This window comes from Spermophilus citellus (genome assembly GCF_964194105.1).
Source record: "Spermophilus citellus genome assembly, chromosome: 4".
NCBI lineage: Eukaryota > Metazoa > Chordata > Mammalia > Rodentia > Sciuridae > Spermophilus > Spermophilus citellus.
This window is the reverse complement of record NC_138185.1, coordinates 106,296,125-106,309,410: the sequence shown is the minus strand read 5'-3', so window position 1 is coordinate 106,309,410 and position 13,286 is coordinate 106,296,125. Positions and strand designations below refer to the sequence as shown.

Below are 13,286 nucleotides of genomic sequence, written 5' to 3'. Positions count from 1 at the left end.
GACATCAAAAGGCAAAACCTTAGTCTGAGGCCAAATATGAAAAACGTCATCTCCATGAAGGAGGAGAAACATCAAGGAGTTTTTTTGTTTTGTTTTGTTTTAAATTAGGCGTTGAATAAGCCTATTAACCAATATTAGTTTGTAAAACCAAATTGTCTTCACAGTATAGACTGTGCTAGCAAATGTGATCCTTGGGAACAAAGGCTGGAGAGCATGAAATGGGTTACCAACAAGGCTCACCTTTTTCTTTTTTCACTTTTTTTTTTAATATAGAACCAGACTATGGTTATGTATGAGCACAGTTAAGACTGGGCATGGGCAACGCCAAGAGATGGTGAAACCTTTTGGGGTTCCCCCAATCTCAGCTAGCTGATTTTCCATTTTCCTCAGGAGTGGTCCAAGTCTCCAAAGATGGAAGGGCGGGGGAGGGGGGAAGGCCCAATGGGCTCTTCCTATACCCAAGCCCCCCAAATGACACCGCAAACCACTTCCTTCTGGGAAGTGAAGGTCATAAGGTTTAAGGGACAATGGAGCTCAATGTAAGCTTTGGAAAGATGGAGATAGTCAGCTGAGTTGGGGGTAGGGAAGAGAGGGTAAGAGGATGCGCCCAGGCTGGGAGAGCAGAATAGGGAGGTCAAGTCCAGGGACTATGGGAGCGAAGAGGGCTGGGTCTTTCAGAATCTGTCCAAATAGGCATACCAAGGCCGTCGGAGTCTCCTGAGGGGCTCACCTGAAAATCTGGGGCATCTGTGTACCCAGTGTGAACACTCCTCTTGTGGAGAAGGGAGTCAAGCCCGTAGAAACCCTACCCCGCAAAATGGACTTTTCCTGCCCTTGAAAAACCAAACCCTCACGGAAAAGAAGCAAAACATTTAAAGAGGGTAGAAGGCCGGGGGCAGATAGGTGTTCTGCAAACACAGGGATGGAGGGGCCTCCCAGTTTGGGGAACTTCAATTACCATCGGAATGGGGTGGGGGCTATATAAGGCCAAGAAACCTCAAAGACATAAGAGGCCAGGAGCAGGCGCAGGGAGTCCAATGCGCCCTGGATTTGGGAATGACCGCCCCGGGCGCGGTCGTCTGTAGGCGAGGCAGCTCGCAGGCCCCGCGCGGGAGCATGGCGCAGCGGGCCCTGGGAGGCGGAGAGCCCGGCCACGGAAAGCCACCGCCGGACTAGGCCTAGGGGGCTCGGACACACCCACCGCCGCAGCCGCGGACCGGCTTACCTGCTCCTCCTCCGGGGTCAGCTCCGGCGCCATGTCGGGCCGGGGCGCGGTCGCGGGCTCCATTCCGCCGCAGCCGCCGCCGCCGCCCCACGGACAGGAGCCGTCCGGGAGCAGGAGAGCCCCGCACGCTCGACCTCCGCTTCCGTGTCCCGGAGACTCAGCAGCTCGAAGCCGGCTCACGCATGGTGGGGCCGGTGGGGCCCGGCGCCCGCGGCGGCTGCAAGCGCCGCCTCTGCTCCCTTCAGAAAAATCTCTCCGACTGTCGCTCTCTTCTGGGAGGAAATCCTCTTTTATTTTCTTCGCTCTTTCCTCACCCTACCCCTCCTCTCTGGGCGGGGGAAGGGGAGTGCAGGCGAGGAGCTAACAGCCGCTCGGGATTAAAAACTGAAATATGCAATCGACAACTTTCAAAGCTGAGCGCGAAGGGTCTCGACGGAAATTTCCCGAAGGCCGCTGGCCTGCTCGGCGTTCCGCTACTCCGTGACGCTCCAGCTCCTCCAGAACGTGCCGGCGCCTCGAGGCCGCCCAGTCGGGGCGTCCTCCGGGATGCGGGCCCCGCGACCTGCGCAGCGGCCTCTCAGCCCGGTTCCTCAAAAGCCGCGGCGGCGAGAGGGAGGGGAAGAAGGAGGGAGCGAGGGAAACGCGCCCCCCTCGCGGCTCATGGCCAGCGCTGCGGCCGCGCCGCGTCCGCCCGAGCCCCCCGCGGCTCCATTGAGAAACTGAGCGTCTCATTCACAAACTAGCGGCGAGGAGGGCCCGGCCGAGCCAGGAAGCCGTCCGGGAGGGGGAGACAGAGAGGAGCCCCGGGGAGGAGGGGAGGCCGCGGGGAGGGGCTGCGGGGGGCGGAAGGCGACTCCACCGCGGGAGGAGAGGGAAGAAAGGGTGAGTTTACGAGGCTAAGCTCTGTGGAAAAGGAAGAGAATACGTTCGTTGGAAAATTATCTGCTAGCGGGCACCTCCCCTGGGGCTGACTTGCCGCTGCCATCTCATTTCTTTCCTTGTCATTTGGAGACGGAAAGGCCCGGGGAAAGATGCTGCGAGGTGCAGGATGCCCAGGTGCAAGGAATAGACGCAGTTCATTGCGGCCCCATCTAGCACGTACGCACTTTCCTTGTTGCTTATATCCTGTAAATCGTCATCAGTGTAGCTAATTTTAATCCTTCACCAAAAAAGAAAGAGAAAAAACGACATCCGGTTTCGAACCTCATTCAGGAATCACTCAGTCTTTGCAAACCTTTGATTTTTCACTCGGGCAAGTGCAGCAAAGAGCTTAGGGGTTTCACAGGATTCGGATTACAGGGTACAGTGTTAGTTTGGTGGAGTAGGGGACACAGGAAGGCAAGGCTGGGTCTGTTGTTTTTGTATCATTCGAAACCAAAGGGACCCAATGAACCAGAGTGCCACAGCTAGTCCCAAAGAACTAGTCTCTGGGGCCCTCCCAGAGAGACCCAAAGGAGGGGGTCTTCAGACAACTGAAGAAGGTGCTAAGTTCTAATGCTCTCCTAATACTTTGTCCAGACAGGGACTTGGCTCAGTTGACTAGGCTGGGCTGCTAGACTCACGTGACCCTCATAAGCAGCTGGGACTGCAGCACCACTACCCCTAGCCTCACCTTATTTCTGCCACAGTGTAGTAGCAATTTCTGCTGCTCTTAGTGAATATCAGAAAGAAAGAAAAAAAAAAAAAAAAACCCTGGTGTTTGAATCTCTTTCTACCCCAGCTAAATTTTCTTCTTTACCCCAATAAGGCTGACTAGGTTGAGCTCATCAACACATATAGAAAGTAGTTTGGGTATTGAAACCAAACCCTCCTCCAAAAACAGTCTGTTAACAGGTATATTTATATGCCAGGTACTGGGCTATGCACTGCAGTGGTCTATTCCATGTGGAAGGACATGGGAAAAATGAATCATGACATAAAAAAGGCAAACTCAAAACGTGCTTATTATGCTGTCACTTGTAGGGCTGGGGTTGTGGTTCAGTGGTAGAGTGCTTGCCTAGCATGTGTGAGGCTCTGGGTTCTCAGCACCACATATAAGTAAATAAATAAAGGTCGATCGACAACTAAAAAAAAATTTAAAATATGCTGTCACTTGTAAAAAGAACAGCATATTCATTTGTAAGTTCATTTATACATAGAAAAATTTTGGAAGAATACATAAGAAAGGTAATAGAGGTTTTCTCTTAAGAGGGGAACTGGGAGATGGAAACAAATGAGAGACTTTTTTTTCCCCTATATGGTCTTTTGTATATTTTGTTTGATTTACTTTTTATTAAAATATATATTCAGGAAAAGTGCAAATGTAAGTGTAAAGCTTGATGAATTTTCATAACTGAACACACTCATGTAACTAACACACACATCAAGAAATAGTACATTCATTGTCAAGCATGGTGGCACACACCTATAATCCCAATGACTAGGGAGGCTGAGGCTGGAAGATCTAACGTTCAAGGCCAACTTCAGCAACTTAGTGAGGCCATAAGCAATATAGTGAGACCCTGTCTTTTAAAATCTTGGAGACTAGAGGGGCTGGGGATGTGGCTCAAGCGGTAGCGCGCTCGCCTGGGATGCGTGCGGCCCGGGTTCGATCCTCAGCACCACATACCAACAAAGATGTTGTGTCCGCCGAGAACTAAAAAATATATATATATATATATATTAAAAAATAAATAAATAAATAAATAAAATCTTGGAGACTAGAAATGAAACTCAGTAAAAAATGATAGCATACACATACACTAGAATAAATTGACATTTATTGTGTCCCTACTACACTTCCCCCAGATACTGTTCTAAATGACATTCGTTATATATAATCTTACCATAGAAGTATAAGATAAGTGAAACTCTGATCTTTATTTTACAAGAAATATAGAAAGTAGATCCATATGTTCTGATATAGCCTCCTTGAGATTTTGGGTATTTGGCTGTATGGCCTGGAAGGGAAGACTGTGGTAAGGTTGAGGACTGTATGTGACAGACAAAATCACATTTATATTAAATTAACATAAATCAGGTATGGAGGAGCTTCCCTGTAATCTCAGCAATTAGGATAGCTGAGGCAGGAAGATCCAAATTCAAGGCCAGCATGGGCAATTTAGTAAGACCCTGCCTCAAAAAGAAGGGCTGGGGATGAAGCTCAGTGGGATCCTTGGAGTCCAATCCCCAGTTTAAAAAAAAATTAACATGAACTGAAATACGACAATAGAAAATAAAAGAGGGAAACCTGGGGTGGAGTGTGAAGGTTTATACTTTTGTGGGGTTTGCTGTTTTTTTTTTTAAAGAAACATTTTTAAAATATCTTTTTAGTTGTAGATGGACATAATACCTTTATTTTATTTGTTTTCATTTTTATATGTGTGGGGGATCAAACCCAGTGCCTCATGCATGCTAGGCAAGTGCTCTACCACTGGGCCACAACCCTGACCCCTAGTTTTTGCTTTTAAAACATAAATTTCGGGTCTGGGATTGTGAGGCATTGGGTTTAATTCTTAGCACCACATAAAAATAAAGCTATGAGGGGGGCTGGGGATGTGGCTCAAGCGGTAGTGCGCTTGCCTGGCATGCGTGCGGCCCGGGTTCGATCCTTGCACCACATACCAACAAAGATGTTGTGTCCGCCGAAAATTAAAAAATAAATATTAAAATTCTCTTTCTCTCTCTCAAAAAAAAAATAAGTAAAAACTAAAGCTATGGTGTCCATCTACAACTAAAAATACTTGGAAAAATTTTTTCAGGTCTCTATCTAGAAATCTTTTTTGTGTGTGTGCGCGTGTGCATGTGGTGCTGGTGTGCAAATGGTGCTGGTGTCATATGGTGCTGAGATTAAACCCATGGCCTTGTGCATACAAGGCAAGCACTCTACCAACTGAGCTTATATCCCCAGCCCTCTATCTACAAATCTTATTCTCTCCACTCCCACTTTCACCAAATTTAACTCATTCTTAAGACCTCAACTCCAGACCCGGCATGGTGGCGCACACCTGTAATCCTAGCAGCTCAGGAGGCAGAGGCAGGAGGATTACGAGTTCAAAACAAAATAGGGCTGGAGTTACCCCCGCCAAAAAAAAAAGAAACATCTCAACTCCAAATTCACTTCCCCGGTAAAATGTTCCTTGATTACTCCCTAAACTGAATTACTCTCATTTCACCCTCTCATTTATCAGAGTTGTTTACAATTTGTAATTATATACTTGTTTCCATGTTTATTGGCCTAATGTCCCCGTAGCCCCCTGCGGTACTGGGGATTGAACCCAAGGGTGCTACACCACTGAGCTACATCCCACACTGGTTTTTTTGTTTGTTTGTTTGTTTGTTTGTTTGTTTGTTTTGTTATGTGGTGCTGAGGATAGAACCCAATGTCCCACATGTGCTAGGCAAAAAGCTCTACCACTGAAACACAACCCCAGCCCCCTGTTTTATTTATTTATTTTTTTATTCTGAGATAGGTTCTCACTAAATTGCTGAGGCTGGCCTCTTTCTTTCTTTTTTTTTTTTTTTTTAAGAGAGAGTGAGAGAGGAGAGAGAGTGAGAGAGAGAGAGAGAATTTTTAATATTTATTTATTTTTTAGTTCTCGGCGGACACAACATCTTTGTTGGTATGTGGTGCTGATGATCGAACCCGGGCCGCACTCATGCTAGGCGAGCGCGCTACCGCTTGAGCCACATCCCCAGCCCTGGCCTCTAACTTTCAATCCTCCTGTCTCAGCCTCCCAAATCACTGGGATTATAGGCATGCAGCACTGTATTAGGCTCACTGGCCTGGTGCTTGCCTGCTGTATGCTCTACTAACCTTAAGCTTAATAGAGGCACTAAACTCCCAATGCCTGGAGCCTAGTATAGAATACACAAGCTCTTCATAACTGTGTGTTAATGACTAAGTCAAGGAAGAGAATCACCTCAACTGAGACCTCTATTATATTTGTTCAGATCTAAAAATAGACATATCCAAAGTTGTGAATAAAATTTTATAATATTTTCTCAAAAACACTTATAAAATCCGGGCTGGGGATGTGGCTCAAGCGGTAGCGCACTCGCCTGGCATGCGTGTGGCCCGGGTTCGATCCTCAGCACCACATACAAAGATGTTGTGTCCGCAGAGAACTAAAAAATAAATATTAAAAAATTCTCTCTCTCTCTCTCTAAAAAAAAAAAAAAAAAAAAAAAACAACAACAACAAAAAAAAAACACTTATAAAATCCAAAGTTCCTCTCCAGCATTGCTCTAAAATATCTATTGACTATGAAAAAGATATGTATTTGTATCACAAAGATGCTTTGGCTATGCTGGGGATTAAACTGAGTCCTCATGCCTTCTAGGCAAGTGCTCTATTGTTGAGTTCTACTCGAAGTCCACCAAAAAATTCTTATTGCCATTTTTCTAAAACACAAAAAGATATAAATAAATAAGATCATAATGCTAATAACTATCTAAGGTGAAACATGTTTTCCTTTTTTCCCTTGATTACAAGCCAAATCTATAATTACTAAGATGACTATAAGGAAGGTAAAAAATTTTATCCCAAGTAGATTACATTTCCTCCATTACCCAACACTCTAAGGGACCATTCGTCATATTTTTTTTTAAGTAAAATATGAGCTAGCTCTTTCTTAGACCATAGGAAAACTATTTTCTCATCTGACACTTCTACCTACTACTTAATTATCATAAATTATTATAGGCTAACCCATCATTCCTGATTCTATGTTACTTTTTCTATACTTGTTCCCTGGGTCTGGAGTTTTTCCAATACACTAAATTATAAATATTTACTTTCTTGTCCATCTCTCCCACTAGACTATGGGTTCCTTGAAGGCAAGGGCCTGTCTCATTCATTTCTCTCTCTTCAGAAGAGACCACAACCTATAGTACATAGCAGGTGCATGCAATGTTTGCTGAATTGAGGAGCCCATCCTTTTCTATCAGACAAGGTCCAATTCTTATCAAAGAAAACCTGGTTTGGTTACCTCAGAAAATTAGTTGCTTGTGACAATTTTTTGGGGGGGAGGGGGTGGTTCCTGAGGATTGAGCCCAGGATGCTTTGCCACTGAGATACATCCCCAGCCCTTTTAATTTTTTTGAGACAGGGTCTCCTTAAGATGCTGAGGCTGACCTCAAAACTTTTGCTCCTCCTGCCTCAGCCTCAGATTATAGGTGTGTACTACAGTGCCCAGCAAGAAAACATTTAGTATAAGAGACAGATAGTATCTGACTTTCATTGCTTTCACTCACCTTATCTGGGTTAATAGGAGACTGAGGCAGAAAGGATAAGTCCACAGATAGACCTTATTTAAGCTTGTTTCAACTTCCTTCTTTGTAAAAGCTTTTGTTAACGATACCAGTGAAAAGCAGAACTGATAGACTTGAGGTTCATCTTTTATTTCCCCATTTCCCAAGTCTGACTATAGAGCAGACCAGAAGGGCAAAAGAAGGTGTAGGAGACTGCTACAAATAAGTAGATTTACTACAAATGCTATCAGTCTGTGTGAGGGCTTTGCCAGAAGAGCCCTCCAAAACCCTTCAAATTCCACTTATCCCTCAAAGTGCAAAGAATGCCTCAAGGCTGGGCCGGATAGTAAGGCCCACTCTGAAGTTTCCCAGGCTGCCTCTGGTCACTTTTCTGATCCGTCAAAACACATAAAAATCAACCTTTCAAAAAAATAAAGGTCATTTGAAATGGATATGAGAACAAATGCCTGCACACTGTATTAGTGGACTCTATCCTTTCCCTCATACATTTGCCACCTGAAGTCATTCTTAATTCACCTTTGCTCCTGCCAGCCTCCTAAGACTCCCAGGCCCTCTCTGTCTCTGTGCTGTCATTGGATGGTAGATGTTCTTGGGTGGGGAGAGAGGATAAATCACCCCAAATGAAGACCCAAGACCAAATCTTTCAGCACCTGACAGGGAAACAAAATAATTCAATTAGTCTGGCTCTCTTTTTTTTTTTTTTTTTTTGGTGCTGGGAATTGAACCCAGGGCCTTGTGCATGTAAGGCAAGTACTCTACCAACTGAGCTATATCCCCAGCCTCTGGCTCTCCTTTGAAGTAAAGATGGGGTATACACACAAAATACCACACAGGGTAGGTCTCAGAAATCAGTTCATTTTACCAAAGCAAGAAGCTATACTCAAGCTAAAATGTTAAGGATTTCATCTACTTCTCCTGCCCTACATATTAGAAAGCATCAAAAAACATTTGTTTAAAAAATATTATGGAGTTTTGACTCCTTTCTTCTATTAGAAAGGAAGTCTGTAGCTAGGAGGATCATTTCTTTCCCTCCTCCAATGTAAGTAGTGGGGGGTTCTGTTTGTTTGCTTGCTTGCTTGTTGAAACTGAGCCCAGGAATTTGCACATGCTCGAAAAATGTTCTATCACTGAGCTACATCCCCAGTCCTTTTTATTTTTTGAGACTGGGTCTGGCTAAGTTGCCCAGGCTGGCCTTGCCCTTGTGAGCCTTCTGCCTTAGTGTCCTGAGTTGCTGGGATTCTGTATGTGTGCAGCCATCTCAGCTAGGCTATCTTTTTAATCACACTCACAGAACTAGATATAATTCTTGTTTTTAGAAGTACGCAGCATTAAACAGCATAGTAGCACACACCTATAATCCAATCTAGTCCAAGGAATGAGGCAGGAGGATTCCAAGTTAGGCCAGCCTGGGCAATTTAGTGAGACATAAGCAAGGCCCTAGGTTCACTCCCCAGCTCTACAGAAAGAAGAAATCTGCAGCGTCCAACCACATATTAGCACCTGGCACATACCTCCATTCAGCTGTCTGTCTAGGGTCACTCTCCTTTGTAGCAGCGGGTGGGGAGAGGCTCTCCTCCAGAGAACATAATGGCAGGCATTGGGAATCATTAAATATGAGTAAGTGCAGGTCCTTGACCTCATGGAACTTAGAATCTAATAACTTAATCTTGCCCAAAGAGAGGTCTGGCCTTTGTCTTTGGCTCCTGGGAAATAACCTCTAAATCCTTGGAATGACATGCCCAATAACAGAATCTTTGTTTACCCAGAAGCCTTAGGCCACAATGGATAGTCTAACAATGTGACTGAAGAGGAGGGCAACTTTGGATCACACATTATCAGCTAGACTCTAGAGGGGCTGGAGACAGAGGTCAGCCCTGTGGGGGACAACCTACATTGTTCTACATGACTGAGCGCTAATAAAAACTTTGGACACCAAAGCTTGAGTGAGATTCCCTGGTTGGTAATACTATGCAAGTATTATACATAGTTACTGGGAAAATTAGCCGTCTATAATTCCACCAGAGGGAACAAATGACAACTGGAAGCTCTGAGTTTGGAACTTTCCTGGATACTGCCCTGTGCTTCTCTTCCCTTAACTGACTTGACTGTTTCCTTTCACTGTAATGAACTGGAACCATGATTATAACGACTTTCAATGAGGTCTGTAAGCCCTTCCGGTGAATTATCAAATCTAAGGGTGGGTCTCAGGGGACCCCCAAACTTAAAACTGGTGTCAGAAGATTAGACGACCTTTAGGACTATTCCCTAAATTTGGGAAATACATAGGTGAATAAGTTAGTGTGATCAAATAATATAATCACCATGTAAGTTGGCTATGTGGATTGAGACAGCACAAAGATGAGAATGGTTATTCTGCCTATAAAGGAAAAACATTTAAAGAGTAAAATGAGTTTAAATGAGTTTTAAAAACATTTAAAGAGTTAAACTTTTTTTTTTTTTTTGGTACCAGGGATTGAACCCAGAGATGCTTACCCACTGAGCCACATCCCCAGCCCTATTTTTATTTATTTATTTATTTATTTTTATTTTGAGACAGGGTCTCATTAAGTTCCATAGGGACTCATTAAGTTGCTGAGGCTAGCTTTGAACTTGTGATCCTTCTGCCTCAGCCTCCCAAGGAGCTGGGATTTTGGCCATGCACCATTGTGCCTGGCAAAAGTTAACTCTTGAGTGGAGTTTTTCAAAGGTAAGTAGGTATATTCACTAAGAGAGTGAAGTCAGAGTGAGAAGTGATAGTGTTGGGGAAGTTATGAAACACATAAAACAGGCTGGGCTCAGTGACACACACCTGGAATCCCAGCAACTTGGGAGGCTGAGGCAGGAAGACAAGTCCAAGGCCAGCTTGAGAAATTTAGGGAGACCCTTCCTGACTCAAAATTTAAAAAAAAAGGGGGGTTGGGGATGTGGCTCAAGTGGTAGCGCGCTCACCTGGCATGCGTGCGGCCCGGGTTCGATCCTCAGCACCACATACAAACAAAGATGCTGTGTCCGCCGAAAACTAAAAAATAAATATTAAAGTTCTTTCTCTCTCTCTCTCTCTAAAAAAAAATTAAAAAAAAATATAAAGGGCTAGGGATGTAGCTCAATGGTAGATTTTCCTTAGGTTCAATCCCAGTACTGTAAATTTAAAAAAAAATAAAAAGAAAAGGTATAAAGCAGGTAGGTATCTGTACAGGGAACTGTAAAGCAGCATCACTTAAAAGCAGGCAGCAAAGGAGGCAAGGGAGCTTATAAGGCTGGAGAGAGATGCTAAGACCAGGTCATGAAGAAACTTGCATGGCAGGCTGAGAAGTTTCACATGTGCCTTATAGGCAATGGGATGTCCTTCGAATAACATGATCAGATTTGCATTCTTACAAAAGACTACTGTATCATGGCAGGGACAGATTAGAGCAAGAAAGACTAGTGAAGAAGATTCTAGGGGAGATGATGAAGGTCTAGATGAAGGCCTTAAATCATAAAGGAATTGAAGAGGAAAGAGGTGGGAATTATAGGATGTGGTGACTCACTAGGTATGAAAAGAAATGAACAGGAATCATCAGAATGATTCCCAGGTTCCTAGGGTAAGTGCCATGAACGAGGACAAGGATCCCAGGTAGAGCATGACTGAGGAGGATGGAAAGAAAACTATATGAGTTCAATTTGAGACATGCTGAGTTTGAAGTAACTGAAAGATGACTGACTGGCAGATGGATAACAGATTCCAATCTGAATAGTAAATTCCTATTATCTGGAATAATAGATTCAGAGATGGAACTAAGATGGGGAAGGCATCAGCAAATAGCAGCTGAATTTAAATAAGAGAAAACCTGGGCAATGTCCCTTGGATTTAGAAAATAGAAGGCCACTGTCACTTGAGAGCATCCGCAATAGTGGGAACAAGATCACATTTCAATGGCTTGAGACAAGAGTAAGAAGGGAGCAAGTGGAGCAACAGCAGATATGGATAAATCACTGCCAAATACAAGCAGAGCAGGATGACAAACTTCCATGCTACCTCTGGAACCTAACAGAGATTTTCTGAGCTAACAATAAAACAATCACCATCATTGCTTTGTAGCTACTGGTTGCAAAGCCTGATTTTTTCAAGGTGCATGGGTTCAAGTGACACTTGAAACAAAGTAGGAAATCTCAACTAGTAATACCTTGCTAACTAAATTAGGGGTCTCCAGAAAAACAGAACCAATAGAAGAGAGGGGGGGGGAGGGAGGGAGAGAGGGGGGAGAGGAAGGAAGGAGAGGGGATTTATTAGAGGAATTGGTTCATGTAATTATGGACGCTGACAGATCCCATGTCAGGACATCTACAAACTGGAGAATCAGGTATCCAAGCAATGTGGCTCAGTCCAAGTCCAAAGTCTGGAAACCTAGAGAGCCACTGGTGTTAAGTCCTAGAGTCCACAAATCCAAGTGCCTAAAGTTCAGATGTCCCAATAGCAGGAGAATAAAAGTGTATCCCAGCTTCAGAAGAGAGAAAATTGCCTTTCTGTCCTATCTGGGTCCCCAGCTGATTGTACATTGCCCACCCCCACACATATCTGAGCATCCTCCCCTGTCAACTAACTCCTCTAGATGCACAGAAATAATGCTTTACCAGTTCTCTCAGTATTCCTTAACCTAATGAAGTTTACAAACCTAAAATTAATGTTATCTCATGCCAAGCTGGCCTTCCAACCAAGGCAAGTAAGGTAGGCCACACTTGTAAATGGTATCACTTAGGATTCTTAAAAACCCAGATAATAGCTCTGGCTAATTTGAGTAAGATAGGATTTACTGGATACTCAATTTTCATAGCAAGAACAAGAAATGTACACCCTAGCAAAATCAGTGAATTCCAACTGATTTATACTCCTTGGTCCTCTGCGAAGACACAAATCCTTGTAACATGTGATTAGACCATCTTGAATCATGAATCTTATACTTGGCTATGGGAAATCAGTTATTCCAGATTACATAATGGATGGGGAAGAGATGATTCCACAAAAAAAGATGGTGAGAGCTGCTCAGAAAGGTGGCCAAAAAACTGATACTATCATTGCAACCCATATAACACAACCATCTTTAGAATAAGTGGCAAATGTGATTTTATAATCCCTAAAAAATTATGACCAATTATCACTATCTAGTCGCCAATAAAACTGGATCCTCAGTTAAAAATATAAGGGGTACTCCTCTGAGACAAGTCCTTTAAGCTACCATTCAACAATATCAAGTTGTATTTGATAAGTTGGGCTGATGTGTTCAACTCATGCATGTATTTCTAGAGAGAATCCTTTGGGAAAGCAGGCCTTTCAGGCTTCATTATTTCTGAGCAGAGTCTGACCAAGCTGCTACTAACACTAGCATGTACAGCCCCTGAACTAATAAAGTTGACTGCTAAGAACCCAGGTTAGAACACTCAGAAAATCATCAAATAGAGACTAAACATCTAGGAAGTCTACAACATGCTCCTTGGCAAAAGGAACTGTATCCCAATTTTAAAATTGACCTAAATTCAGTAAAGAGCTTATTGATGTAGGCAAATGCTTGAATCTATAGCCAGCAGGATCATCATTGGGTGAGGGCGAAATGAGAGCTTCTTCCTTCTCGAATTTTGCAGAGTCACCTTCAGAAGATGTCTAAAAGCCAGTACTGGGTCTAGTTCCACTGGATGTGCAGAACTGGTTTAATCAGGCTCTGCTTAACCACTGCTGCTGACCAAATCTGTTTTCAGAACTAATAGACTCAACGGGAACTCTGATGTCAGACAAGATCTGAACTGGATCCTTCTGAAATTTTGACACTATTAT

General features: G+C 43.9%; 1 protein-coding gene across 2 annotated transcripts in view; it reads right to left on the bottom strand.

Annotated features, from left to right (window-relative positions):
* The window catches only part of PTPN9 (protein tyrosine phosphatase non-receptor type 9), an 84,787-nt gene extending 81,325 nt beyond the window's left edge, over window positions 1–3,462 (bottom strand). Inside the window, exon 1 of one of the 2 annotated variants that reach the window (XM_081292210.1) lies at window positions 1,226–3,462. In XM_081292210.1, the coding sequence (XP_081148336.1) occupies window positions 1,226–1,288 (63 nt within the window). In that variant the 5' untranslated portion in view covers window positions 1,289–3,462. The remainder of the gene's footprint in view (window positions 1–1,225) is intronic. The other variant, XM_081292209.1, reaches the window with a different exon arrangement.
* Between the last annotated feature and the right edge of the window lie 9,824 nt (window positions 3,463–13,286).